This window comes from Phycodurus eques, chromosome 6, assembly GCF_024500275.1.
Source record: "Phycodurus eques isolate BA_2022a chromosome 6, UOR_Pequ_1.1, whole genome shotgun sequence".
NCBI classification, from domain to species: domain Eukaryota; kingdom Metazoa; phylum Chordata; class Actinopteri; order Syngnathiformes; family Syngnathidae; genus Phycodurus; species Phycodurus eques.
Window position 1 is genome coordinate 30,729,422 of NC_084530.1, and position 27,163 is coordinate 30,756,584.

At 46.6% G+C, this 27,163-nt stretch overlaps 3 protein-coding genes across 7 annotated transcripts; 1 reads left to right on the top strand and 2 right to left on the bottom strand.

Annotated features, from left to right (window-relative positions):
- Window positions 1-19: 19 nt before the first annotated feature.
- Window positions 20-17,982, bottom strand: rfc1 (replication factor C (activator 1) 1). 4 transcript variants are annotated; one of them, XM_061679143.1, is made up of 23 exons: window positions 17,885-17,982; window positions 17,380-17,499; window positions 17,220-17,295; window positions 14,727-14,828; window positions 12,629-12,921; window positions 12,452-12,514; window positions 10,919-10,996; window positions 10,508-10,837; window positions 8,038-8,145; window positions 7,779-7,958; window positions 7,408-7,512; window positions 5,838-6,255; window positions 5,613-5,728; window positions 5,398-5,512; window positions 4,976-5,064; window positions 4,759-4,896; window positions 3,976-4,071; window positions 3,640-3,893; window positions 3,417-3,534; window positions 2,065-2,210; window positions 1,774-1,987; window positions 384-572; window positions 20-299 (listed from the first exon to the last, which is right to left on the bottom strand). In XM_061679143.1, exons 1-23 carry the CDS (start codon window positions 17,885-17,887, stop codon window positions 258-260), a joined length of 3,393 nt encoding a protein of 1,130 aa, XP_061535127.1. In that variant the 5' UTR covers window positions 17,888-17,982; the 3' UTR covers window positions 20-257. The 4 variants fall into 4 exon arrangements, with proteins under 4 accessions (XP_061535127.1, XP_061535126.1, XP_061535125.1 ...); XM_061679142.1 differs by having other exon boundaries at window positions 20-296; window positions 12,452-12,523; XM_061679141.1 differs by having other exon boundaries at window positions 12,452-12,523.
- A 2,280-nt stretch (window positions 17,983-20,262) lies between these two features.
- Window positions 20,263-21,588, bottom strand: LOC133403831 (type-2 ice-structuring protein-like). 2 transcript variants are annotated; one of them, XM_061679150.1, is made up of 6 exons: window positions 21,505-21,588; window positions 21,179-21,430; window positions 20,980-21,096; window positions 20,787-20,895; window positions 20,507-20,584; window positions 20,263-20,423 (listed from the first exon to the last, which is right to left on the bottom strand). In XM_061679150.1, exons 2-6 carry the CDS (start codon window positions 21,383-21,385, stop codon window positions 20,326-20,328), a joined length of 609 nt encoding a protein of 202 aa, XP_061535134.1. In that variant the 5' UTR covers window positions 21,386-21,430; window positions 21,505-21,588; the 3' UTR covers window positions 20,263-20,325. The 2 variants fall into 2 exon arrangements, with proteins under 2 accessions (XP_061535134.1, XP_061535133.1); XM_061679149.1 differs by having other exon boundaries at window positions 21,179-21,548.
- Window positions 21,589-24,728: 3,140 nt separating this feature from the next.
- Window positions 24,729-26,070, top strand: LOC133403832 (type-2 ice-structuring protein-like). The gene is made up of 7 exons (XM_061679151.1): window positions 24,729-24,812; window positions 24,887-24,986; window positions 25,067-25,179; window positions 25,262-25,378; window positions 25,463-25,571; window positions 25,774-25,851; window positions 25,933-26,070. The coding sequence occupies exons 2-6, from the start codon at window positions 24,932-24,934 to the stop codon at window positions 25,839-25,841; spliced, it is 462 nt and encodes a 153-aa protein (XP_061535135.1). The 5' UTR covers window positions 24,729-24,812; window positions 24,887-24,931; the 3' UTR covers window positions 25,842-25,851; window positions 25,933-26,070.
- The last annotated feature ends 1,093 nt before the right edge of the window (window positions 26,071-27,163 follow it).

A 27,163-nucleotide genomic window follows, 5' to 3' on the forward strand; every position in this document is an offset into this window, starting at 1 on the left:
GCTAAAAAAATAAGGAAAATGACCAAACCGTGTTTTATAAAGAAGACACAAAAACAAAAAAAACACAAGTGGCACATCTTTCTATTTTACAAAAAAAGCAATTTACAAGATGAGTTGCAAGTGTTACTGCAATGTTGTACAAGTCTTTAGGCAGCAGTTCCATACTTTCCAGACATGATGTTTTTAAAAATGGAAAAACAGGCAGGAAGTGGTCATGTTCAGGATGCACGACGCAGCGCTGGGTTTTGGAACAGCAGTCACTTTTTCTTCTCCTTCTTGCTGGCTTTGGTCTTCTTCTGCTGTAGGAGGGAAACGCACGCAGACAGAATATTGGATGGGATCAATTGAGCATGCGAACATTTAGTTTTTTTTACGTAACTCACTTTGATCATAGCATCCGCGCTGAGGCCGTCCCCTTCCTCGTCGTCGGACGCCGCGCCGTCCTTTTCGGCGTCGTGCGCTCCCAGTTCGGACTCTTGGCCGCCGGCGCGCCGCCCCTTCTTGACGGCTTGCAGGGAGTACGGCGTCAGATGAACCTCCTTGTTGTACGCTCGCGTGAACGCTGCTTTCACCTGGAAGGGAGAAAACAACGTTGACAAATAGTCTTCCCTCGCGATTATATCGGCGTTCACCTACGGCGGCCCCAGAAATAGCGCAGTTTTTTAGGGGGCCTGGAACATAACCACTTGCCCGTCGTGGAAATCTGCGCTATATCGCAATCCCGTTTTTACAGCATTTGACGTTAATATTAATGCCGTACAGTATTGAAAACAGAAACATTGATTGAAATGTAGTAACAAGTTTCAAGATCTACAGAGCGAAGCGAACGCTGGCCCGTGCGGCTCGGCGTAGTATTGCGCCCGTGACAAATGTAGCTCGTACGTAGCTCGGGTGGCAAAAAATGACGCGCAAAAAGCATTCCCTTTGGTAACCCAACAACGGAAAGCAGTGAGGTTGGGCCTCTTTTTTTTCCCTAAACAATATAGTGTAAGATCCTGTTTCATTTCAACATCCTACATATTTGAGATTTCAAAATGTCATACTTTTGCCAGACTAATCTCCAAACGTCAAAGACAACATTTAGTAAGCAGATGTCTTTCATTGCGATATTTCATGATGTGGCCAAATCACTTCAAGCGAGGAATGTTGCAAACCCAGATGACAAGACGACTTTTGTCATTTGCCGCCAAGTTGGACATGTCAAACTTCTCACACAAAGTCGACATCGACTTTAGTTAAGTCAGTCTCGAAAGTCTCATTTGAAACCATAACACTGTTTTGAAACCCGAATCCCACTTTCAAACCCGACTGTGAAATCCAAACTCAGTTTGGAAGCCCTAATTTACAACCAAACCCCGTTTTGAAACACTACTTTGAAATCCTAACCCCGTTTTGAAAACCTAACCCTGTTTTGAAAGCCTACTTTGAATCCCTCACCCCGTTTTGAAACCCTACTTTGATACCCTAACTGTTTTGAAACAGTCTGGTCCCGCGCCCTGGCAGCGGTTTTTGCTTGCGTCATAACAGCGTCCCGTGTCCAACATGTCGTTTCGGTGACAAAAGTCTTTGGGCCCGGACTCCTGGGCCATTTTCAGCCGAAATATTTCGGTGGCCGAAATTCCGGTGCATCGCTAGGCTCTGAAAAGCGTCTTCAATACGACTGAACTGTACCTAGGCGGTGACTCTTTCGGGTGCCACCCAAGCGGACCGAGCGCCACACTTTTGAGAATCGCCGATGTCGGGCGAAACCCGACCAAAGCCTCCGGCGCTGACCTTGGAGTCCAGTTTGGAGTAGGGGTCAGGCCGTCCGCCCCACGAGGCCATCTCCATCATGCCGTCCACGTCCTCCCTGACCAGCTGGTAATCGTCCAGCAGCCGCACGGCGCGACCGGCGCCCTCCGCCGCCAGTTTCTGGAGCGGGCTGAGCAGGGCCTGCCGCAGGAAGTGCAGGTAGTCCAAGTTGACCGCCCGCCCGCCGCTCATCGTCCTGCACCCGACAGGACACCTTTAGCGCCCCGGGAAAAAAGCCCCGCTGAGGTCAATGGCGCGGCGTGCGGCGCTCACTTCAAAGCCATGTGCGATGCCAGCTCCTGGATGATGCGCGAATGTTTGCCCGCCGACGAATGTTTGCCCAGCCAGCTCGGGAAAGATGGGAACTGACTCATGTAACCTCTCATGAGTTCGCCTGGGATTACACTGGCGTAGATGGCCTACAAACAAATGCGATACATCGTCATCATCATCTGAGCACATGGTAAACATACACGACGCGGGTCAACCTCACATTTGTTCAGACTTAGAAATGGTTTCCATAATAAATGGTGTAAAATGATTTTATTTGTTGTCATAAAGGAAGTGGCTCGACCACAAATGTCAAACTCAGGCCCGCGGGCCAGATGTAATTCCCTTTGGCCCGCGAGTCCATATGCAATGTGTACGAGAGCTGGCCTGCCAGTCTACAGTGCATGCACCGCTGATACTACAAATCCCAGAATGCTTTGCTCGTGTGTCGGCACGGCAGTCCTTTTCTGTTGCGACCAGTCCCCTCGGCCAAATTTATACCTCCTCTTCCCAAAAATGGCCTAACAAAAGATGGAAAACAGCGAGACAAGCGGGAGGCAGATCGTCTGTTCATGACAGATTTCAGATCTACAGATTTGATAAAGATTTAAATAAATACACTGATCTGTCTTTTATTGCACATTTGATTTCTCGTGTTTATAATCTTAAAAGTTTTCTTGTTTCAGATTTTTTTCTTTTTGTAATTCTCAGATGATACGGTTTAGCATTACACATCCGGAGAGAAGGGAAACATAATAATTCTATTACAACAAGCTGGAATTTTTTTGACTTGAGTTGGTTGTCACATTTGTGTGGGGCCAATGATGTATGACTCGTGCACTCACTGTAGTTGTCTCGCCACGCTGCACTATTTGCATATACCGGCCACTCGTGCCAGAGTAGCATCTGCTCCATTTGCACACGGATCGAGGAGTATCTGCAACATTTGCACAACCGACATTGTCCCAGATGATCGCACTACTCGTCACTTGAAACCGCATCCAGCTCCTTGAAGTCTCGGCGCCCTTTGCTCAACGGTCATTGCGCCGGACTATTGCAATATGAGTCGTTCGAACTGCTCTAAGTGCTCGAGGACTCTGCATCTTTTTGCACAATTGTTTTTTTGTCAATGTCTTTATGTCTCCAAAGTGTTCTGTAAATTGACTGTTCTGTCGTACTAGAGCGGCTCCAACGACCGGAGACAAATTCCTTGTGTGTTTTGGACACACTTGGCAAATAAAGATGATTCTGAATCTGATGCACAATTTCCTATAAATATAGCGTTTAGCCTGCGACTTTGGAATTTTGGCCCTCCGTGAATTTGATTCCAAATTCCAAAGGACTGTGTGTGGTACCTGCGTGGGCAGCAAAGACCAGTTCTGGCCAGAGCGGATGCGTCGGTCCACCAGGTCTCCGTCGCTGATGGCGTCGGCCGTCTTGCTGAGCAGCACGAGGTGGGACTTGACGTCGCCGCTGGAAAGAGCGCAGCCGTGTCAATCGCCACGAACTGTACGACGTGCGAGCGAGCGCTCAACGTTTCGACGTGAGCGAGAGGACGGAGCGGGCGGCGTCCCTCACCCGGCGGCGGCGGGCCGAACGTGAAGGTAATTCTCCTGGACAAAGAGGGGCGCTAGCGAGTAGTCGTGGAAGAAGAGATCGGACTTGTCGATGAGGCTCATGTGCGCCGTCTCCTCGCCGGCGGCGAACACCTTCCGGCAGACGTCAAAGGGCCCCATCTTCAGGTCCTTGCGGGCGCCGGCGGCGTCAGACTTGCACTGGTCGTAGGTCATCACCTTGTCTTTGGCCGACCACATGCTGAGGTTATGGATCACCTGAGGAAAACGCCCCCAGCGCACTTTTAGCCGCGAATGATCCCAACCCTTACCATCTGTCGCGATTGTTTCGCTTTTAAACCTGTCTGATGTCTTGATTGGCCGCCAAGATAATCTCGTTAAGTGCGGGAGGCGGCATCTTGATTCCTTCCTTGAACGCGATGGACATCATAGCGGACTGAAAAAAGAAAAGGGTGGCGGGGCAGTTATGCAGGCTCAACAGGTGAAAATTCAAAAGGGTTACAAAGTTAGAAAACACAAAAAAACTTGGGAGGCTGGAGTTCGGAGTTCGGTATTACAACATCAGAAACCGTCGCTTCCGCGTGACCTTCGGCGGTGTTAAACGTACGGCCCAGGGGCCAAAACCAGGCCGCTAGGGGGTACAATCAGGCCCGCAGGATGAAATTGAGACTGAAATAATACAAAAGACATTGTGGTGGTGGGAACTAAGGATCATTTTGAGAATTATGCTCCTGTAAAAAAAAGTTGACATATACTACTGCAATAGTACATTTATCCGTTTCAAATAGGTGTTCATTAAATGTAAAGATTTTCCTAATTTGTTTTGCATTCAAACGAAGGGAAGAGAAAATATTTTTTATATCAGTTATGGTAAGATTTTCGTGGTCCTAAATTTGAGGCTTTATGTGGCCCCTGAACTCCAATGACTACAAGTAGATTCTGCTGAATTCTTCTCAGTTTTCAGTGATGACCATTTTCAGCTTGTAAACCTTGACGTAGTCTATTTCTAAAACAAAAACCCCCACAGCGAGACATGTTTCCCAATGTTTGCGTTTCTCAGTCTTCATGCTTCCACTATCAAGTCTCTCGCTGCAGAGGCCGAAACAGGATGTGCTCTCCTCACCTTGATCTGCTCCATCCGTGGCCTCTGAAAGCGCAGATCAAAGCAGTAATTGGCCAACGATCTGATCTTCTGGTGGTTCCGATCGTTGCACATGCAGATGATGGGAATCTTGGAAGTTTTGATGAGGCCGATCAATTCCTGCGGGACGACACTAATGCTCGTCAGCACCCGAGAGAGGGGGTCGAAAAGGCAATAAAGCGCGAAGCGGCGCGTCCACCTGCACGCCGCCACGATCCTCGTTGCCCGCCATGCCGTCCACCTCGTCCATGATCAAGACGTGTTTAGTGCTGACTTTCTGGGAAGTGCCTACCAACCAATCACACAGCCGTGAAACACGGAATGTCCACTGTCCACTCGACACAACTCGCTTCACGTTATCATTGAGTCAATGCTGCATGTATGGATTACTAATCTGACGGGACTTCTGCACAGTGAACGTGTTCAGTATCAATTCCACAAGTGTGTGTGCATGATTTTTTGGGGAAAACAATCTAAACGTTACTTTTGGGACCATTGTTTGTTGTGGAACAGTAGTCACAGTTGAAACAATGAAAACCGTGGCGGTAAATATGCTAAATGTTTCTTTATGGATTTATTTGATTTTTCATTGAGGGCTATATTTGTGTTTCAAGTGGCCACCTTTGTAGAAGCTCTCAATGCTGGTGTTGTTAAGGGACTCTGCAACCACTTCCTTCAGGTTGGTTTTGCTGCGTGTGCAACTCGCATTCATCTCCACGTAGCTGAAGCCCAACTCCTATTGGTCCGCCCGCAGTGGAACAAAATACAGGGAAGAAAACGCGCATTCATTCTCAGCCGCGACCATGCCCAACGCGACGCTATACTGTCTGACGCACCTCGCAGACCAGCGCTGCCGTAGTGGTCTTCCCCACACCCGGTGGTCCGGAGAGCAGAGCAGCTTTGTATCCGGATCCGTCATCTTTTCCTGCCCCAAACTTTCCAAATCTGGCAACTACACAGCAGAAAATAAAAGGGAAATGTGCACTCTCTTCCAGGAAAATGCACAAATATCTCCCAACAAGACCAACAAGGCCAACAAGGCCAACAAGGCGGCACGTTACCTGGTGGTCTGGAGGCGCCGCCGCTGTGATGCTTGTACCAGTTTTGCAGCCAGCGCAGCAGCTTACTGGCGCAGCTCTGGTCCCCTTGCTGCCCTATCACAGCCTTCAGCGAGCACGGGCGGTATTTGTCCACCCACAGCAGAGTGGCACCTTCCTCATTTACTGATTTCGTTCTTGGGTGTGGGCCAGCAGAGGAGGAGGCGGACGAAGAAAGGCCCAAGTCCCTACGAACGGAGCCTCTTCCGGATGGGGTTCCGCCATCTGTGGTTTTGGCACGGCGGCTGGTTGTCTGTCCAGTCTTGGAGGGACTCGGCGTGTGAGGGGATTTGGAGTTGCCTTTGGAGGGAGACATCTTTGAAGCTTTAGATGCGATCTTTGAAGCCAGGCCCGGAGGAGTCCTGGTCTTAGAGGCTTTGCTCTGGATGAAGAGATTCATAAAACAGGAAATCAGCAAAATATATACCGTATTTTCCGCGCTATAAGGCGCACTTAAAAGCCTTTCATTTTCTCAAAAATCGACGGTGCGCCTTTTAACGCGGTGCGCCTTATGTGTGCACCGTGTTCCAAAATCTGTAAAAATGTTGTTGTGCGATTTTGGTAAGCTCTCCGCTTCGTTGACTGTCGGACCATTTCCCGGCGACATAGGGACGTTATGCGTACACTAAGTACGCTGGCAGCGATAAACCGATTATAGAACATTACGTAAAGCTACGTACAGTACGTACGCTTACCCCCGCCATGCCTCCGGTAGGTGGTGCAAAACAACATTTGTTTGGCCAAGGACCCCCGAAAATGGCAGCAGCGAAGAGACATGCTGACGAGGCACAATTCAAAATACAGGCTATCAGTGACGCGGTTGTAAACGGGAATAGAGCAACCGCGCGAGAATTTTAAAAATAAATAAATCAAGCACAAGAACAGCCGGGAGAAGCGTTTCTACAGTCACAATTTGACCGAAGGCAATAACGCTAGCGCCAGATATGAAGATCGAACACTTTCGAGGAGGTCCGCCTTGCCTTGGTGCTTTCCTTTTATGAAAAGGCGCCATCTCGCCATCCGCCCAAGGATGACCGAGAGACGGCGAACACACCTTCACTAAGACTGGGAGGCAGCGCCGCCATATGTGAATGGATTGCGGATGCCTGGGCTAAGGTATCCGCTTTGTCCAAGCTTTCGAGAAAGCCGCCGCCGTCGTTCCCGAACAGCCGCCCGGCAACGAGACTGACTCCGACAATGACGAGAGGGAACCCGCCATGTTTGATGGCGAAATTGCCCAGCTGTTCAATTCAGATACAGAAAATGAGGACTTCGATGGATTTGTGACAAAAGATTGATCAAAAAATAATGCGAGTGTATTTTTCAATACGTAGTAAAATAAAGTTCAATCAAAGTCCGTTTTGTTTCCGTTACCGTGTTTTAGCATGCGCCGAATAATACGCTGCGCCTTATGTACAGAGATAGACCCCGTAATTGAGAATGCGCCTTATGGTGCGGAAAATACGGTAAGTTAGTTAGAAACAGTTAGCAAAAAAAAAAAAAAAATACAATTACGAATCAAGTGAGTGCTGACCTCAGCCTCTGCAGCGATCTCATACTTGGATTTCTTCCCTGGCTTCGTCCTAATCAGCTCCAACAGATCATCTTCACTAAGGATTTTGGTACCAAAACTCTCCGCCTGAGCAGCATCAGAATCACAAAAAAATGAAGACAGTTATTACTCCTGCTTCAATTGCATTGCATTATACACATGTGCGCGTTCTACTTGAGATGCCATCATAAACAGTAAAGCTGGGCTATATTCTATAAATCAGTCGTGTTACAATGAATTACACATCATCTATTGCATATTAAAAATAGTTCATAACCACTTCTTTAGCCACTGGAACTGATATAAGTGCACTTGCAATGAGCACGACGTGTAAAAGGCGAGCTGCGAGCCACCTTCTCCAGCTTGGAGACGCCGCTGTCTCGGCCCCGCACCAGGTAGGTGGTCTTCTTGCTGACGTTGCCCGTCACTTTGCCGCCGTGGCGCTCGATGAGGGATTTGGTGTCGTCTCTCTCCAGTGACTCCAGAACACCCGTCAGCACAAACGCGCAACCCTCCAGACAGTTATCTGCGCCCTGGAAGACCCGCAACAGCTGGCGATGAGCAACGCAACGCAAAACTCGCGTCTGAGGGCTGACGACCTGGATGCCGTACCGTGGGGATTTCTTTGGAGCCCAGTGCTCGTGGTCCATCTCTGTTGAGGTAATTCCGGTAAGCCGAAGTGTTGAGCTTCTTCTTCTCTGCCTCATCAGTCCTTGTGCTCTAATAGGATGGAGAGAACTGAAATTTTATTTATTTATTTATTTATTTTAAAAATCTGGGAATAGAGGGGCAAGGACTAATTGATCATCTAATAAATCGATAAAGATTTTTGATAAATGATTCATCGCTTAGTGATCTTGTTTAATTTTTGTCCAAATCCTTGTAATTTTTTATGATTGATGAATCGCTTGCCGGCACGGTGAACGACTGGTTAACACAACTGCCTCACTGTTCTGAGGACCGTGGTTCAAATCCCGGCCCCGCCTGTGTGGAGTTTGCATGTTCGCCCCGTGCCCGCGTGGATTTTCTTCGGGCACTCCGGTTTCCTCCCACATCCCAAAAACATGCGTGGTGGGTTGATTGAAGACTCTAAATGGTTGTCAGCGCAAATGGTTGTTTGTTTCTATGTGCCCTGCGATTGGCCGGCGACCGGTTCAGGGCGTGCGCCGCCTCTCGCCCGAAGTCAGCGGTGATAGGCGCCTACAGTCCGCCCACCCTGAAGACGAAGTGGCGAAAACCAACGGAGAACGCGCACGAAGACGTGCTTGTGCCCAACGGTGGCGGCAAACAAAAGTGTGTCTTAAGTTTGTTCAAATGAATGACCACTCGCCTCAGTGCGCCACTTGGCATAAGATGATAGTGTGCAAAGGAGTTTTTTCCGACGTGTAGCGTCTGACGCGCTCCGAGCCTCAGCCTACACGGCGCGGGGCTTCAGTCAAGTCAACTCTCAAGTCAATTGGGTGAGTGAAACAATAAAATAAGTCGATGCCAACATTGAGACAGCTAATAAGGTCAACGGTTGCTTGCACTTTTGCACTGATGGTTTTTAGCGTATATTGTAGTCTTCAAACCAACGTAAGAGCTGATGACAGAAAAAAAAAAAAAAAAAAAAAAAGCTTAACATTGAGCTAAAACTTCACCGTAGCAACTTTACACTACAATGAATTGGGACAAAATTCACATAAACGTCTCACAGTATCACAAACACTAACCTTGCGCCTCATCGGTGCGTAGGGTAAGGAAGCAGCCTTTTACAGCATTTTGTTCCAGCCATTAAAAAAATAAATACATAAATAAATAGCCAGTGCCGTGTGAAGTTACTTTTTGTGCCAAAATGCCGAGTTCCGGTGCGGTGTACCGTAAGGCTACAGGCTTAAAACAGGAAGTCAAGTTAAAACTTGCACATATAAACCATTTGACGTGATGAAACTGTCCCAAATAACTATTTGAACAATGCTATAATTAACCTTTAGCTGAAACATTAATTCATGAATATTAAGTCAATTGGGTTAGTGCCACACACATTGCCTTTTAGTGCTTAGGTTTGATAGTGATACTGGTTATAAAGAAGCCGGACTCAAATGTTCATTTTAGTCTATGCTGCGGGCTGCTAAGAAAATGGATGTTCATAATTTGGAGACCCTCTTATTTAAACCATGCAAACTTTTTTGACCCAGCCCCCTAAAAGAATCTGAACCGAGACTTGTTTGGAACCGGAATCGCTCCAATTCAAATGATGCCCAACCCTAATAGTAACAGAATTTTCAAAAAGTAGTTTGTAGCAAACTTGCAATTGTGTTCCATGGATCGCTGCAAGAGTTTTCTAGGATCCGACTGTCCGTGATTGGAAGAGTGAGTCGGGGGTGGCGCCAGTGGAAGAAGGAAGAGGAATGTGAGCGGGTCTGCCGGATGAAGGCTAATGGTTGACAGAAACACTAGTTGAATGTTTTTGGGAGGACAAAAACATTCATTCAATTCCACACGAAAAAAAAAAAAGGCTTATCGATCGACCACGGCATGGCTTTGTTTTGTGTCTTTTCACCATTAGCGGAGGGCATCTGATAAATTTGCTGACGGCCAACATGAGGATCTAACGCTGTTCGACAGCTAGCATTAGCGGGTGCCTTTTCCAATGGCCGTGCATTTATTATATTTGAGGACAGACTTGCATAATTTGAAAGTGACCGTGCTACTGATCTCATGCTTTGTCAAATATTTCCACACCCTTGCGGCACCTCTGCTAGGTGGCTGCGCGAACCCCAGACCTGTCGATTTCACCGGGGCATCCAATGCCAAAACACCTAATTGGTGATCAATCAACTTCAACCTATAACCGCCGTGGCAAAGTGGTAAGGTTGACATGTCTACTAGTCAGTCAGTTCAACCCCTAGTACACACACTAATGAACGTCCAGCAGAGCTCAGTTAACACAAGAATCCCACCACAGATAAGTCAAGCCATAATTCGGAAAATTGTTATTTGCTGTTTTTCTGTAACAACTGGATAAAAAGGTTATTTTTCATTCGTGTGTACTCATTTATGGGCTCTACCTACCAATTGTACAGAATGAATTGCAACTCACCGCTGCCTCAGTGGGAGATGTTTTAAGTGGAGCTCCTATTTTGGATGCCTGCAGCTTTTCTCGGCATGAAACTGTGATTGGCTCCTTTTTGGGCGAGACTTTCAAATGTGTCTGTGCTTGGCCAGGGGTCACGTCTTCTTGTTCCTCATCCCTTTTCTTCATCATCCCCAGTTTGGAACTGGGTTTGACTAGAGCAGGGTTTTTCTTGGGCGAAGGACCTCTGACGTCCTCTGACGTGCTGTCATTTCTGTTGGCCTTTGAACGGCTGAGTGCAGTCCTCTTCCTGGGGAAGGCCTCAAGATCCTCTTTTTTGTCCGAGCCTTTACGCACCTGGAAGAGAACACGAAACAAAAGTTGGATATCAACAAATGCCGACGTGAAACAGTAACTCGTGCTTGAAATTGTTATCACCTTCTTCGCATGTGGTTCCGCGTCCAGCATGGCAAGTGTTCGTCCAAAGTCTTCATCTTCGTGGATCTGCTTCTCCAGCTAAGGCCCAATTCAGAAAACATTTTATATTCATCGTAAAGTATCAGAAGCTGAAGATTAAATACAACAGTTCTTTTCACATTTCCAGTGGGTTATATTCAAACAAACAGAAATGAATGTCAAATGTAGATTCATACAGATTTGCAGCTTTTCAAAAGAACATTTGTTGAGCTTTTGAAATGTGTTGAGTCTTTAAGGATCTATATTGGCAGGCAGAGTAGACTACGAGAGAGAATTTTCTCAGGAAAAAAGGATAAAGCTAGACCATGACAGTTTAGCCACTTACACGGACGGGTCCTCGGTTTACGACGGTACCTACATGCGCTTTGAGTTTATAAACAGAGCCCAATGAACTCGATTTGTGACCAGCGACGGGGCGGAACTGAACAGATCAGTTGACGGCTGACACCATCGCTCGCTGCGACGACGACAAAAAAAAAATAAAAAACAAAGCAACCCCTTGTTTTCTTCTTTGGAGACGTTATCAAGCGCCACCTATTTAATGTTACTGAAATACAAATAACACAGCGTGTGAATGTCGAGGAAAATGCAGACTGCCCTGGGCCCTGTAGCGCTGGTGTGTTTCTCCATCTGCGGCGACACAAAGAGGAAGCGGCCGAGAAGAAAGACGCGACTGTGGATACTGCAGAGACTGCTGGACATGACGGCCCCATCGTTGACCGCACTCAACACAAATTACGCATCAATGTCAGCGGCAGAATTACATTGTAAACAGCTTGACTGTCTTTTAAAAAACACGATGCGTATTTATGTAGATGTCCATTGGTTGGTACCCACCAACATAAGTTCGGTTGTGAAAGATCATGCGATATAACCCGGCCGTGAACGGCATTCACTTGCGATCCGACACTTGGAATCACAGCCAAACTAGTTGCAGATGGTCGGCAACTGATGAAAACTAGTTACAACCCCCCCGTGTTTTTCACCCGATTGTTTTATATTCATGGCCTTTAAGTGTTTTCCATACAAATCTTCTATAGCGCTTATTCTCACTGGGGGTCCCGGGTGTGCTGGAACCCATCCCGGCTGACTTTGGGCGAGGGGAAGGCTACACCCTGGACTGGTCACTCACATGCATCCACACGAGAGGACAATTTGAAGTCTTCAAAGAATCTAGCGTGCATGTTTTGGGGATGCGGGAGTCAACCGGAAAACCTGAAGAAAACGCATGCAAGCACAGAACGAACAGGCAAACTCCACACAGGAAAGCCTGCATTCGAACCCCAACCGCGTAACTGGGAGGCAGCTGTGCTATCCACTAGGTCAACGTGCCGCCTTCCACACAAATATTTACCACAACTAGGATTTCACTACGCGTTCCGTAAATCAAAATCATTTGCGTACAAATTTGAGTCAAGTTTCCGCGGGAAGAGCGGAACTCCGCCTTAACAGAGGAGCCTTTTACTCAACGGATGGTTTGGTCTAACAGTTTACCTCAGCATCCTCAACCATTTGCAGATGTCTAGCAATCTGCTCATCGCTCACTTCATCCGTGTCCTGGACGGGCTGAGGACGAGAAGAATTGTCAGTAGGCTCGGTTATCTTCGACAGCTAAACATCAAACAGCAGACCGTCGAAGTGAGACAGGAGGAAATGTCGGTCAGTACTCACGGTCTTTCGTTTCGTGCTGGCGACCAGCTTCTTGTCCGAGCGCTGGATGCTTCCGTTGCCGAAGTAGTCAAATACAGAGGTGGGGGTTTGTTTGGCCTGAGGTGGCGGCGCCGTCTTTGGCGTGACGGGCGTGCTGGGACATTTGGCTCCAATTTGCAAGTGAACAGAGGACGACTTGATGAGGGACTTTGCAGCCTCTTTCACACTTGGACTCGACCTGCTCTTTTGGGAGGTCCCATTTTGCTTGTTTATGGAGGCCTTCTTCAGGGATTCAAAGCTGTCACTGTCTGAGTCTACAATCACAAAAGCATGTTGTAAAATAACCATTTCTTCTTTAACTGAACACCATTCCACATCTTCAAACGTAGAACAATCCTTTGCAATGCTTTCAAAACGTTCAAGCACCATTTCCTCAAATTGTGGCCTCTGCTCTATGGGGTCACATTCGGTCTTTTTTTTTTTTTTAAACATGCCTTGGATTGTGCACTTTTCATCTGCACGCATTCTCCCGTCAAGACTTCGGGCACACCGAGCACACGTGAAATGGGATTTATTGCCGAAACACCAAGAGGCGTGTTTCGGTGAAAGCTGACGCTGGCTTCAAATCATGGAAAATGGAAAAATATTTCCTGAGACTTGGGAATGTCATTCAAAACCGTGACAAATATCGAGCAGACTATACAGTAAATTTGAAAATACGCCTCACCGGCAGATGTGTAGCTGGCCAGGCGGGACGTGCGGACCGCTCGGGCTCACGGTACCAATTACACTTTGAAGGACAGCATGTTTTTTGATGCAGTTATTGCAAGTAAGGGTTATGACAACCGTCAAATATTAAATGTTATTCACTTTCAGTTTATTTCACAGTGTCTGTTCCAATACTTGTGCTCACTTGAAAAGTGGGTGGCTTCAAACAAAAGGTGCTCTGTCCTGAGTTGTTGAACACATCTCGATGTAAATACCACAAAATAAAAGCTGGCAACCTGAACTTTTGTCTCATATGAATCTTTTGATCTGAACCCCAAATGTCTTCAGTATACAACAAAAATACTTGTGGAGGGGACTATTTTATACTTACGCCATTATTCTTTTGTGGGGGAGTGACAAAAATACATTATTTAAAGTTGAAGAAAAGCATTTTTACAAATAACGGCCTCCACTCCATAAAAACCCAAGAGGGAAACACGATAAACCAAAAACTGCTGTCAACATACAGCCAGTTATGTTCTGTGAGCACTGAGAACGCATTTCTAATCTTGAATGAACAAAAATGAGCCTACATGAGGAGGAACAAAGATTGGAACAGCCCAGGACACCATCTCCAGTGGAAAAGTCTACACGCCCACCAACACACCTGCCACCATTTACAGTGCGTCTCATTAACCCCAAATAAAGTCCAATGACACCTAGATTGAATTCTCTGGCCAAAATTCCACAAGGTGTGTTTGGCGCCAAGTTGCAAACACAACACAGCTTATCAGCCAAAGACTGTAGGCCAAGTGAAGCGCGGTGGCGGCAGCATCACGACCAGGGAAGCATTCCCTCTTCGGCGACAAGTGGGCCGTTAGAAAGACGGAAGGAATTAGGACGAGTTTGACGCAGAGGTCAGCGTTAGCACAAAGCCTTCAGGCTTCTGCTAGCAAGCCAAAAAAAAAAAATGTCAGGAAAAGCCTATTAGAAGAGCTGAACTTTATTTGGGAATCGATCACATGCACATCAAACGGCGGCAGGCGTGTCCCGACTCCCATTGAGCAGGAGATTGAATGCGATTGGTTTATTCTGAAGACAGCCCCACTTATGTCCACATTATCTCACTGCTTTTATTTTTTAATAATAATAAACAAACAAACATTGAATTGACTTGTGCAGGTTATAGTTCCCATTAACGATGGAAAGTGTTTTGAATTTATTTATCTTGGTCTCAGTTTTCAAAAGCAAAAAGTAACTGGCATTTAAAAAGGGGGTGTGTAGACTTTTCATATCCACTATACCTGCAGATCAATGAGTGCAGAAGTCTGATTAAAAATGAATTCATTGTTCCCCAGGTGCAAGGAGGTTAACCGAGGATACGTTTTCATCATCCCGACAGCCGTCTGACCTGTTTCCAAGACGCAGTGAACAGGCTCGTTCTTCTTGCTCAGCTTCTGTTTCTTCCCTGGCGACTTCTTGGACTTCCGGTCTCGCTCCTCTGAGTCAGAGTCTGAGGAGACCCAAAAACCAGCATGACAGCCAAACCAAATGCTCATTGGTGAAAGAAGAAGAAATAAGAAAATATGCCATGGTGCTGATAGGTCTTTGTTTTACTTCATACTCTTAAGTATGAAGTAAAAGATTTATTTATCAGCGTTAACTGTCGACCTCCAGTGGGGACAGGAAGTATTAAGACCCCCTTAAATTTGCCACTCTGTTATATTGCAGCCATTTGCTAAAATCATTTAAGTTATTTTTCCCCCCTCATTAATGTACACACAGCACCCCATATGGACAGAAAAAAAATAGATTTGATGCAATTTTTACAAATTTATTAAAAAAGAAAGATTGAAAAAGCACACAGCCATAATTATTCAGACCCTTTGCTCAGTATTTAGCAGAAGCACCTTTTGGCCTAATACAGCCATGAGTCTTTTTGGGAATGATGCAACAAGTTTTTCACACCTGGATTTGGGTCTTTCCAGAGATGCTCAATTGGGTTTAAGTCAGGGCTCTGGTCGGCCCATTCAAGAACAGTCACGGTGTTGTTCTGGAGCCACATCATTATTTTAGCTGTGCGCTTCGGCTCATCGTCTTATTGGAAGGTGGACCTTCGGCTCAGTCTGAGGTCCCGAGCACTCTGGAGGTTTTGGTCCAGGATATCCCCGTACTTGGCCGCATTCATCTTTCCTTCGATTGCAACCGGTCGTCCTGTCCCTGCAGCTGAAAAACACGCCCACAGCATGATACTGCCACCACCGTGCTTCATTGTTGGGACTGTATTGGACAGGTGATGAGCAGTGCCTGGTTCTCTCCACACATAGCGCTTAGAATTAAGGCCAACAAGTTCGAGCTTGGTCTGATCAGACCAGAGAATCTTATTTTTTGCACCATCTTGGAGTCCTTCAGGTGTTTTTTAGCAACCTCCATGCGGGCTTTCACGCGTCTCGCTTCCTTCCGTCGGGCCACTCCGCCATAAAGCCCCGACCGGTGGAGGGCTGCAGTGACGGTTGACTTTCGAGAACTTTCTCCCATCTCCCGACTGCATCTCTGGAGCTCAGCCACGGTGATCTTTGGGTTCCTTCTTGACCTCTCTCACCGAGGCTCTTCTCCCCCGATCGCTCAGTTTGGCTGGATGGCCAGCTCGAGGAAGGGTTGTGGTCGTCCCAAACGTCTTCCATTTCAGGATTACGGAGGCCGCTGTGCTCTTAGGAACCTTAAGTGCAGCATAATTGTTTTTTTGTAACCTTGGCCAGATCTGTGCCTTGCCACAATTCTGTCTCTGAGCTCTTCAGGCAGTTCCTTTGACCTCACGATTCTCAATTGCACTGACATGCTGCAAGGTTTTATATGGACAGGGGTGTGGCTTTCCTAATCAAGTCCCATCAGTATAATCAAACACAGCTGGACTCCGATGAAGGTGTAGAACCGATGATCAGAAGAAACGGACAGCACCCGAGTTCAATGTAAGAGTGTCACAGGAAAGGGTCCGAACACTTGTGTTGATGTGTGATATTTCAGTTTTTCTTTTTGAATCAATCAGCAAAAATGTCAACAATTCAGTTTTTCTTCTATCAATATGGGGTGCCGTGTGCACATTAATGAGGAAAACAAATGAACAAATGATTTTAGCAAATGGCTGCAATATAACAGTGTGAAAAATTTCAGGGGGTCTGAATACTTTTTGTACCCACTGTCTATGACTGATATGCCTCTGTGAGATATTAGTCATATATATATCATATCATATATATATATATATATATACACCTATATGAGTAGCTAATATGAGAGTTACGGGAGTTCATTTTGATGCTACCGTGGCTTGAATCAAATCCAAATATGACGTCCCGCCAAAGGCGAGTACTGTCTTGTACATTTATCACTTTGACTGACTTTCAATTGGAATTAGCTTCTGAGCATGTATTCATTGCCTTTATTTCCCTCACTTTGAAGTTCTATTCCTATTGTGTGCAATGATGTTGCCCCCATACATATATATCACAGGGAGTTTGTATTTGTTACAATGATTTTAACGGGATAGTTGGATTCTTTCCTCTCAACAACGGCTCTTACTTACCGATTGCTCGTCACACACATGTACACACCACAGGGATGATGCGCTTGTATCTCATCGTCATTTCAAACTTGTCGGTAGTTTAACGCGCACCTATGTAATGTGGTGATTTACAATTAATTCCGTGTTACAAGTCATTCAAACACACAAGCTATTTTGCGTTGCTGTTTTGTTTAAGAGAAGCCGTAGCAGTAGATAGTCGATCGAGACTTATCAGCTTCAAACTGCCATTGCAACTTTAGTGTTGCAAAACAAAGTTCCCAATGTCAACGTTGCATACATGACACAGAAAAAAGCATGTGCAGATCTCAGCCGCAAAATTACCTGAGTCTATGACGGCACGTTTTTTCCATTTTTTTCGGTCACGCGTATGTTTCACTTCTGCTTCTTGTTTTTTCATCTGAGGCACAAAGCAAAATAATACATGAGACAATGAAGAGATGCCATTCCAAGGGTTCTTCAACTGAAATTGTTCTTTTCTTGCCTTGGACTCTCTCTTCTTTTTCACCTCTTCGTCTGAGGAAAGAGGATTCCTCTTCGTGCTTCCAATGTTTCCATTAGTTGTCGCTTTGTGTGCCGATGGCGCAAAGAACCGCCGGATGTCCTGCGAGCGAGCGAGCAAACAAACAAACAAACAAACAAACAAAATGAGCAGCAGCACCTCGACCAAACGTCAACTCACTTGACAACGAGACGCTGCCGATTGACCGACATGCAATGAAACGCACACAATTTGCTCCACGCTAACTGGTCACTGAGTGCGTGGCGTCGTTACACAAGTTTTCCAAACGCCCTGGACATAAAACGGCTTTTTTGTTTTTTACTGACATAAAAGCCTTCAACGTCATTCATGTTAATCACTGAAGCTAACGGCTCCACAGTTGACGTTGCGACGGCTTTGCTCGGATTTAGCGTTTTGTTCTCCTGAAAGTGAGCACTTTGTGGCGGACAGCTCGTGGTTTCGGAAAATGTCCCAAGTAGACGGTTACCATTGTAAACACGTCCCCGCAGCGTAGTTTCACGTTTGGTGTCACAGAAAGAGCAAAAACGCGCAGCTACTTGGCGCCAAGTCGGACTCTGTTGTCGCCCCAAGATGACGTCAGGACACACTTGCCCATAGACCACTAGACATCTATAACGCCTGAAGTCTTACGCGTGCGTCGACATCACCGCCATATTGGATGTGCGGAGGGAGTGGCGCGCATTTGCGTGTTTGGGATTTGGGGACGAAAACAATTACCTGTATTAGCAAAGCAAGAAACATCATTAAGCCTTGAGATTCCAACACATCATCTCCTCACAACTACAAACCGCTGCATTGCAATATCATTTGGAGCAGTTCACAATCAATATTTCTTCGAATAACATGACAAAAAAAACAAAACATAAAAACCTGATTTCTCTGATTTGAAGAAAAATAATCCAAAGGTGCGGGAATTATAAAATGTGCTTCAGCCGTAACCCTTTTCGCCCAGGGATTCATTCTTTTGTGTGTATGTTCTTGATTGTGTGATTTATGATTCAGGATGCTGCTGACCAAAACAAATCACATTCAAAAAAAAATGTTTGCGCAGGAGGACCTCGATGACATCGATCATCGAGGTGATCTGTGCGTTTCATTTCCATTGGAAAGTCCTTCTCTGTAGGCTGCGAGTTGACTGCACCATCAAAACAGCGGCACTACTTGATGAACATTTGCGTTCCTCCAATCCCAACAACCGTTCCTTTACACGTGCCGCTGTCACATAACGCAATAGTCGGACCGGTGCGAGCTGCGCTGCATTACTCGCATTTATCGTCTCATCCGCCATAAGAGTGACAAAGGGGGCCTTGCGAACCTGCCTTCCCCCCCCCCCCTCTTTTATCATCATGTCACCAATAATAGCATTCATCCGATGATTCTGTATTCTCCCTGAAGTCCCACCAAACACTTTGTTAGTGGACAGAATGACATGCAAGTCTTCATTGTGTTCAACAAAGAAGTCTATTCATACAGTTTCTTGTCATTTGTAAATGGAGGTCAATGCATATAAGCCAGCGGAGAAGGCCTTGAAGGCCCAGACTGTACGCCATTGCGTAAAGGTAACATCGTACGTAAAGAAATTTTTTTTTTTAATTATTATTATTTTGTCATGGGCGGCACGGTGGCCGACTGGTTAGAGCGTCAGCGTTCTGAGGACCCGGGTTCAATCCCCGGCCCCGCCTGTGTGGAGTTTGCCATGTTCTCCCCGTGCCTGCGTGGCTTTTCTCCGGGCACTCCGGTTTCCTCCCACATCCCAAAAACATGCATTCATTGGAGACTCTAAATTGCCCGTAGGCGTGACTGTGAGTGCGAATGGTTGTTTGTTCGGATGTGCCCTGCGATTGGCTGGCAACCGGTTCGGGGCGTACGCCGCCTCCTGCCCGATGACAGCCGGGATAGGCTCCGGCACGCCCGCGACCCGCGTGAGGAGAAGCGGCTCAGAAAATGGATGGATGGATTTTGTCATGGACTAACTGCTTCAAAAGAAGACTGCGCCCTACTGCAGTGTCACCATTCAATGTGCTGACCTTTTGGAGCACGATTGCTATGATTAATACGCTGCGTCCATCACTGGAAATCACTGAATGCGCCCATCTCCGAATGGCAACGTACTATTTCCTAGGAAACACATTGCTGTCACTCCGACTTTTGAACACGCACTTGACCCGACGGCCACAATACGGCGGCCGCCCCGAGAGAGGCGACGCAGACGTCGCCACGTCATTCGTTTGCTGCTCGGAGACGGAGCGACAACTTCGACGCCGGCCCGAAGAAAAAGCCCTCGACTTCCGCCATAATGTTGAACATTGATCGGTCGTTGCCGAATTTCCCTTTGAGGGAATATCCATCCACCCATTTTGTATACCGCCAGTCCTCATTAGGGTCACGGGTGTGCCGGAGCCTTGGATTATAATGAGAAGGATGAATGAAAAAAAAGACCGGTGTTGAGTTACAAAACATTTCAAGTGATAAAGAATTAAGTGGGAGCCGATTAAAAGTAACAAAACTAAACCAGCATACAAAGCATTTACTGTACTGTGAAAGTGTCATCCGTCTCATTATTCTGGTTCTAAAGAACAACGATAAAGTGCAAGAACAAATGAAATCACTTAAATATACAAAAATAACTCAAATGTGCAAAAACAGCATCAAATCAAATAAATGAGAAAATGTCAGGCAAATAAATAATGACGTAACTGCAAATCAGTACCAGAAACAAGGTGGTACGAAGACACGGATTAAATCGGTCCAGTCCCCACTGACGTCGGGTACCAAATGCACGGCCTGCCGCTGGTTGTTTCTTAGGTTGTTTCACTTGGACTTGACAGAAGACTCAAGATGCAGTTTGTTTAAAAAGCCTCAGCTTTTATTTCTGCTCAACATATGACAGTATGAATCAGTTCCATCTCAATCAATGGAGTCCAGCATCAGTTCGTCATCCTGACGTATCAGTCTGTCATCCTGAGGTATCGGTCCAGGCACGAGCTCCCTTGCTAGATGACGTACTTAAATGGTGAAAAAAAGTTATTTGTGTATTGTTAAGTTTTCTACGTGGGGCAGCAACCACAGTGGAGCTGGGCATACGTACTTGGATTCTCCTGAAGAAACCTCGCGCACACAAACGGAAGGGTGGAGCTACAGGGCACATCGTCCCAGCATGTATCCCCTGCAGACAAAAGTAAACTGTCATCTCGTCGTCACAGTCAGGCGAATCGCATTGAGCATTTTTCATTGAGAGCGGGAAGACTTCCCACCCGCATAAAGAACAATGTAAAGATACTGAATAACAATGAAGTGGAGTAAGAATTCACCAGTACCGTTCGTCGTCATCACCATCAAACGTTCAGTCGTCAAAGAGTGTGACTTACCGCCAGCATTCATCTGCATGCAGCACTGTGACAGCTCGTTGTCTGGTTTTAGTGGACACCAGAATCTCCACTTCATTTGGATACCATCGATCCAAAACCAGGCCCCGGCCTGGAAAAGCGATGATCAAGTTGGACATTTACCGGAGTCCCGGCATAAATATGTGTTTGTTTCATCGACAGCGGGATTTATTACCGTTTGACAATCTGAGCCTCCGAGCCACGTGGGAGTCTGAGTCAGCGTCTTAATGAATGCATATTCGTCATCGCTCACTACAGATGCGAGGTTCCCTCCGATGGCCTGGCAACGCGCCTGCAGTGGGCACAGCCAGAAAAACGTCTCGCACACGCTTTCAAACATGTCGACAAGCGATCTGGAAACAGCGTAGAATGACCTCGGCCTGAACCCAGGTCTTTTGTGTCGCATCAAAGAAGAAACAGCGGTTCTTGTGTTGGGTCCAGCCAGGCGGACAAGCGCCTGCTGCCAGCGATCTCGTGTGGTTGCGGGTGAGAACACGCGCGGTCGATACCGATTGCCGATCCTCACCCTGAGCTGTTGCCAGCGCCACAATGGCACACAAAAGTAAAGAGAGGGGCAGCATCTCGGTGAAGAAGTCAGATGTTGAAGACAACGGACTGAGAAAAACCTTTTGAATAGAGGCAGACAAAAGGCTGAGTGAATCCCAGCAATTTGGAAGAGCAAAAGAATGCGAGCGCAAACCTGCAGATGAGAGCTCCTCTGCTGTCCGGTGAACAACTTGTGAACACAAGTTGCCCTTATATGTCGTCAGTCGACCTTCAAAAGTTTGCCAGCCGTTAGCATTTCACAAGAGTTGGGGCAAACAAATCAAAGGACAACACTCACTCTTGCTTCATATTTGTCCAAGTATTGCCGTTTCCAGATTTCACAATTTTACATTACATCAAATGACAACATGTATAGTGTTAGCAAAATGAAACAGATTTGAAACATAAGAACAAATAGTAGTTTCACATGTTTGTTCAGCTGTTTGACAAAAAGCGAAATGTGCAAACATAACATTGGTCATGGATGTCGAGTACAATTACTGATATAATCGCATTTGAGTGGAACGGAAAGAACACAACAAGACCAGCTCGTCCGTGTTATCGTCAGTGAACGTTTCTTTGTGGGCTTGATTTCACTGGAGTTTGAGGCGCTTTGATGCTTCATAATTTGATGACAGTGTACTTTTCGCATTTCACAATTTCACTGGTCACGTTACATTACACATACATTAACATCAAGGTACGCAGGAATTGTTTTCGGCGGGCTTGAGCTATGTTGACCTGGCAACTATTTCATCAAACAGGGACGCTTTTCACGTTTCGGCTTTGAAAGGTTTCTCAAACATACGACGAAATTCCCAGGAATAAAACTGATGTAATATGTCAGCAAAGGCCAATAGTTGATGTTTCGGTTTCGGGAGTTGATGTACACTGGCCAAGCGCAACACCGATGTCGGCCGCATCCGACGCAAGAGATGTAGTTTACGTGCGCAAAATCGCCATTTTTGTTCATCCCTTTTGGTTATGCTCCCCTGTTCAGCCCTTCTGGTCACGAGTTCTACAAAAACTCTCCTCAATCTTGAACTGCAGGATTCCACTATCTCCACCTCCCAAATGAACATTCCCAACTTGTACTCCTAACGTTAGCCTTCACGAAGAAAGCAATTGCGCTTGACTCCGAAGAGAAACAAGCTTCCGATATCAACCGATGGATGAGGCCTATCATAGAACACGTATCACTCGAGAACATTTGGGAGACACGTAATAACCAACTGGATCGAGGATTTTTGTGATACCTACCTTTGCTGCTGGACTTTGAGCTCTTCGATGCGGTGTACTTCGAAAAGCCCGGACTGAGCGTCAAGAACGCCAAGGTTAACAGCCGCCGCCATAAACGTAATATCGCTGAGCGCGATCTTCCACTTTTTCGTGTTACTGGAGCATATCGCAACTGACTTTGGCTTGCGTTTTGGAGAAGTTTCATGTCCAGCATCCTCTCGGTCTTCTCTCAAAGTCGACTTTTTATTGTCTACTCAGCATATATTTGGGACGACGGTTGGCGTTCCGGGAGTCATCCGTCTTCACTTGTCGCAGTCAATGTCAACTTTGTAATCGAGCGCATTATGTCGAGCGGCGCGCACACCACGACGGCCTCACGCGCCACCACTTGAATGAACGTGACTCGCTCGCACATACACGCACAGAGCCGACTTTGTGTTTGAAAAGAAAAGGGCTTTTCCACGAGCGATGTGGTTTCGAGGCGCATTCTTACTTTTACATGTCCGCTATCTGGACTATAGAGAGGGAGCCCACCTCCGCCAGCATTTCTGACCCTTCTACATCATCCTGTATCCTGCTATGCGTCCTGCTGAGTCATCAAATGTAGCGCCGAGATGATATTTCCCTATCACCACAATGTTACTTTCATATCAATTCATTTCTTTCTGTATTTGTAGGCGCCACCTTGAATCCCTAACGAGCGCCCCAAATAATTGTCAAATGTAAACGGGCCCTTAGTTTTGGAAAGCAATAGCGTTAGCGCTCCTGACGCTCCAAGTCGAACACGAACACTTGTGAGGATGTCACAGCTAACGTGGCGCTGTCATCGTCTCGGTGCTCACTGCGCTTGTCCGCCAAAGTAGGACATTTTCAAGTGTCAGCTGAGTGGCGGCTGAATTTGAGAGTTCTGATGCTTTGGCTTTGTTTGTTTGTCCTCGTGGAAGTTCAAGAATGATTTTGTTAACCTTGCGGTCAACCGACCAGTCTGCTCGCAGGCCGCCGACCTCTTCCAGTCATGGGATGGCATGGATGGTGCATTGCCCTTTTGTTTGTGTCAAATGTACAAAGTGCTGACATTGAACTGCGACCTGAAGAGAAATTACAGTAAATCTCTTTGAATGTTGACTCTGGGTGGTGGTGTTTATTTTGGGCTGTCCTATCGCGTCTATCCTATAAGCTGATACCCAGTACTTGTAGGAAACCCAAGACCTATTCTGCTGTTTGAATGGAACCAGGTGGAGCCCCCCACAGGCTGCACTTCCTGTATTCTGCCTGTCACTCGAAAAAAAACATCCCCGGTATAGATCGAGGATCAAATACTGTATATATTTGTACCAAAGGCACATTTTAATGACATCATTGCCTTCGTATTGAAATAGCATTTGACACAATCAAGTGCGGAAAACAACATTCATCACGTGGTGTCCGTTTTGATTGCAGCATTTCTGAAGGCGTCGACGGAAGTTGACTTGCGCTCCCTCCGACATTTATCTGCCGATTCGGGTGACTTCTCGTCCAGTGCGCGTACACGCAACCGCTACCGTTTATTCTTTGGTGAGTTTGGAAAAACATATCTGTACAAAATCCTCCTCCTCCGATAAATCAATTTGACATTCATTCATCTTTTGTACTGGATTCTGGCGTCATGCGTGTTGTGGCCTGTCACTCTACATCCTCAACCACCGGCCTCGTAAACATATTACAGCACATGCGTTGGTGGGATTGTCGTCTTCAGTTTGAGAATCTTTGCAAAAAAGTCAATTGTTGGTGCGTAAATATAGCTCAAGTCAGCTGGGATAGATTCCATCTGGAAACAAGTTAGGCAGCTAGAAAAATGGATGATTGTCGTGTTATGTCGTTTGCATATCACTCACGTGTGCTTATATCTGTATCTGCACTTGATATCCAATTACTTTGTCACGTTTGCACATTTTACTTACACCCACTTAATTTTTTCTTTTTTAACCCAAACATTGACAACATCCTTTTCTGTCTTTTGACTAACACTGTTTACCTCGATATTAATGTCCATGGAAAGTCAAGAGTAACATACATAACGGCACGCGATATGAAGCAAGAGTGAGTGTTGTCCTTTGATTTGTTTGCCCCAACTCTTGTGAAATGCTAACGGCTGGCAAACTTTTGAAGGTCGACTGACGACATATAAGGGCAACTTGTGTTCACAAGTTGTTCACCGGACAGCAGAGGAGCTCTCATCTGCAGGTTTGCGCTCGCATTCTTTTGCTCTTCCAAATTGATGGGATTCACTCAGCCTTTTGTCTGCCTCTATTCAAAAGGTTTTTCTCAGTCCGTTGTCTTCAACATCTGACTTCTTCACCGAGATGCTGCCCCTCTCTTTACTTTTGTGTGCCATTGTGGCGCTGGCAACAGCTCAGGGTGAGGATCGGGAGACGCGGTCGGTGAATCCATCGGTATCGACCGCGCGTGTTCTCACCCGTTCTTTTCTGTTTGGCCAGGCGGCAACCACACGAGATCGCTGGCAGCAGCCGCTTGTCCGGCTGGCTGGACCCAACACAAGAACCGCTGTTTCTTCTTTGATGCGACACAAAAGACCTGGGTTCAGGCCGAGGTCATTCTACGCTGTTTCCAGATCGCTTGTCGACATGTTTGAAAGCGTGTGCGAGACGTTTTTCTGGCTGTGCCCACTGCAGGCGCGTTGCCAGGCCATCGGAGGGAACCTCGCATCTGTAGCGAGCGATGACGAATATGCATTCATTCAGACGCTGACTCAGACTCCCACGTGGCTCGGAGGCTCAGATTGTCAAACGGTAATAAATCCCGCTGTCGATGAAACAAACACATATTTATGCCGGGACTCCGGTAAATGTCCAACTTGATCATCGCTTTTCCAGGCCGGGGCCTGGTTTTGGATGGATGGTAACCAAATGAAGTGGAGATTCTGGTGTCCACTAAAACCAGACAACGAGCTGTCACAGTGCTGCATGCAGATGAATGCTGGCGGTAAGTCACACTCTTTGACGACTGAACGTTTGATGGTGATGACGACGAACGGTACTGGTGAATTCTTACTCCACTTCATTGTTATTCAGTATCTTTACATTGTTCTTTATGCGGGTGGGAAGTCTTCCCGCTCTCAATGAAAAATGCTCAATGCGATTCGCCTGACTGTGACGACGAGATGACAGTTTACTTTTGTCTGCAGGGGATAAATGCTGGGACGATGTGCCCTGTAGCTCCACCCTTCCGTTTGTGTGCGCGAGGTCTCTTTAGGGGAATCCAAGTACGTATGCCCAGCTCCACTGTGGTTGCTGCCCCACGTTGAAAATGGCAGCTTGATAACGCACGAATGACTCTCTTTCAGCAATGGAGTAACTGCACGTGTACGATCAATATTGTCAATATTGACCGTGGATGGTGACCCACTGGAGTTGGGCTGCAGCGATTGAGATGGAACTCGTTCATCCTTTCGTGTGTTGAGCAGAAATAAAATCTGAAGCCTTGAAACAAACTGCATCTCGGGTCTGTTTTCAATCAAAGTGTTGCGACAAACAACATTGCACTGCACCTGCAAATTGTACACGGGGGTGCCGCTGCCAGATGAAAAACATGCATTTGGTCCTACTGACACACAAAAGACAAAGCGGAAGGAGTTTACAGATGGAGATCGACGCACGAGGTCTGCGCTGAACGCTGCCTGTGATGAATGCGCATTGGTTTCTTGGCTCCGGAGCTCTCGGAGGCTGTGAGCGCACACCAAGTTGCGCAATCTGTTATCATTTGATCATTCGATATTCCGTTCGAACAAATGAACAAAGTGAGTCATTACTGTGATTCTGCCTGTATTGAAGAAACATTTCCTTTCTCGGAGCTCAGATATTGTTCTTTGTTGCACTGTCGATTGCACTTGCACGATGACTCTGTGATCTCGTTACGTAACGATTGAATCTTCGCGTGTTGGGAACTACGTGGGTCGAGATACGCTGCAGCCGCTTCTGACTTGCCGACCTCTGCGAGGGCTGTCTATCTGTAGCTGTCCTAATTGTGTGTTTGTGATGCTCGTGTCAGGAATATGTGCGATGTTTTTAATTCATGTTTTTCTTTATTTATTTCCAAAGAATGGCCCAATTATGTCTTTATTGACAATGTTGCGAGGCAAATAGTTTCTGCTATGCTTAAGTTCTTCAGCCAAGTTGAGATGCTGAAAGGAGTTGTGACTAATCAGGTCTTTGTTTTATGGGTTCTATCCTCCAAAAGGTATATCAGCTCTCGGGGCATCGTAACCAAATGCCCGAGGCACCTCATCTGACTCCTCTCGATGCGGAGGAGCAGCGACTCGACTCGGATTCCGTCCCAGATGACCGAGGTCCTCACCCCATTTTATTGTGATCTATCCAATTCTATTACGAGTAACATCCATCCATCCATCCATCCATTTTCTGGACCGCTTTATCCTCACGCGGGTCGCGGGCCTACCGGAGCCTATCCCAGCTTTCTTCGGGCGAACGGGTCGCCAGCCAATCGCAGGGCACATAGAAACAAACAACCATTCATGCACTCACATTCACACCGACGGGCAATTTAGAGTCTTCAAT

Excerpts from the sequence above, each read along its gene's own strand:
- LOC133403832 (XM_061679151.1), top strand. The coding sequence starts at position 24,932 with ATGCTGCCCCTCTCTTTACTTTTGTGTGCCATTGTGGCGCTGGCAACA. Across the intron at positions 24,987-25,066 it reads GGCGCTGGCAACAGCTCAGG|GCGGCAACCACACGAGATCG; the intron begins GTGAGGATCGGG and ends CTGTTTGGCCAG. Across the intron at positions 25,572-25,773 it reads CATGCAGATGAATGCTGGCG|GGGATAAATGCTGGGACGAT; the intron begins GTAAGTCACACT and ends TTTTGTCTGCAG.
- rfc1 (XM_061679141.1), bottom strand. Across the intron at positions 3,535-3,639 it reads GTTCGGCCCGCCGCCGCCGG|CGGCGACGTCAAGTCCCACC; the intron begins GTGAGGGACGCC and ends CGCTCTTTCCAG. Across the intron at positions 2,211-3,416 it reads GGTCTTTGCTGCCCACGCAG|GCCATCTACGCCAGTGTAAT; the intron begins GTACCACACACA and ends ATTTGTTTGTAG.
- LOC133403831 (XM_061679150.1), bottom strand. The coding sequence starts at position 21,385 with ATGCTGCCCCTCTCTTTACTTTTGTGTGCCATTGTGGCGCTGGCAACA. Across the intron at positions 21,097-21,178 it reads AGACCTGGGTTCAGGCCGAG|GCGCGTTGCCAGGCCATCGG; the intron begins GTCATTCTACGC and ends TGCCCACTGCAG. Across the intron at positions 20,896-20,979 it reads GAGGCTCAGATTGTCAAACG|GCCGGGGCCTGGTTTTGGAT; the intron begins GTAATAAATCCC and ends TCGCTTTTCCAG.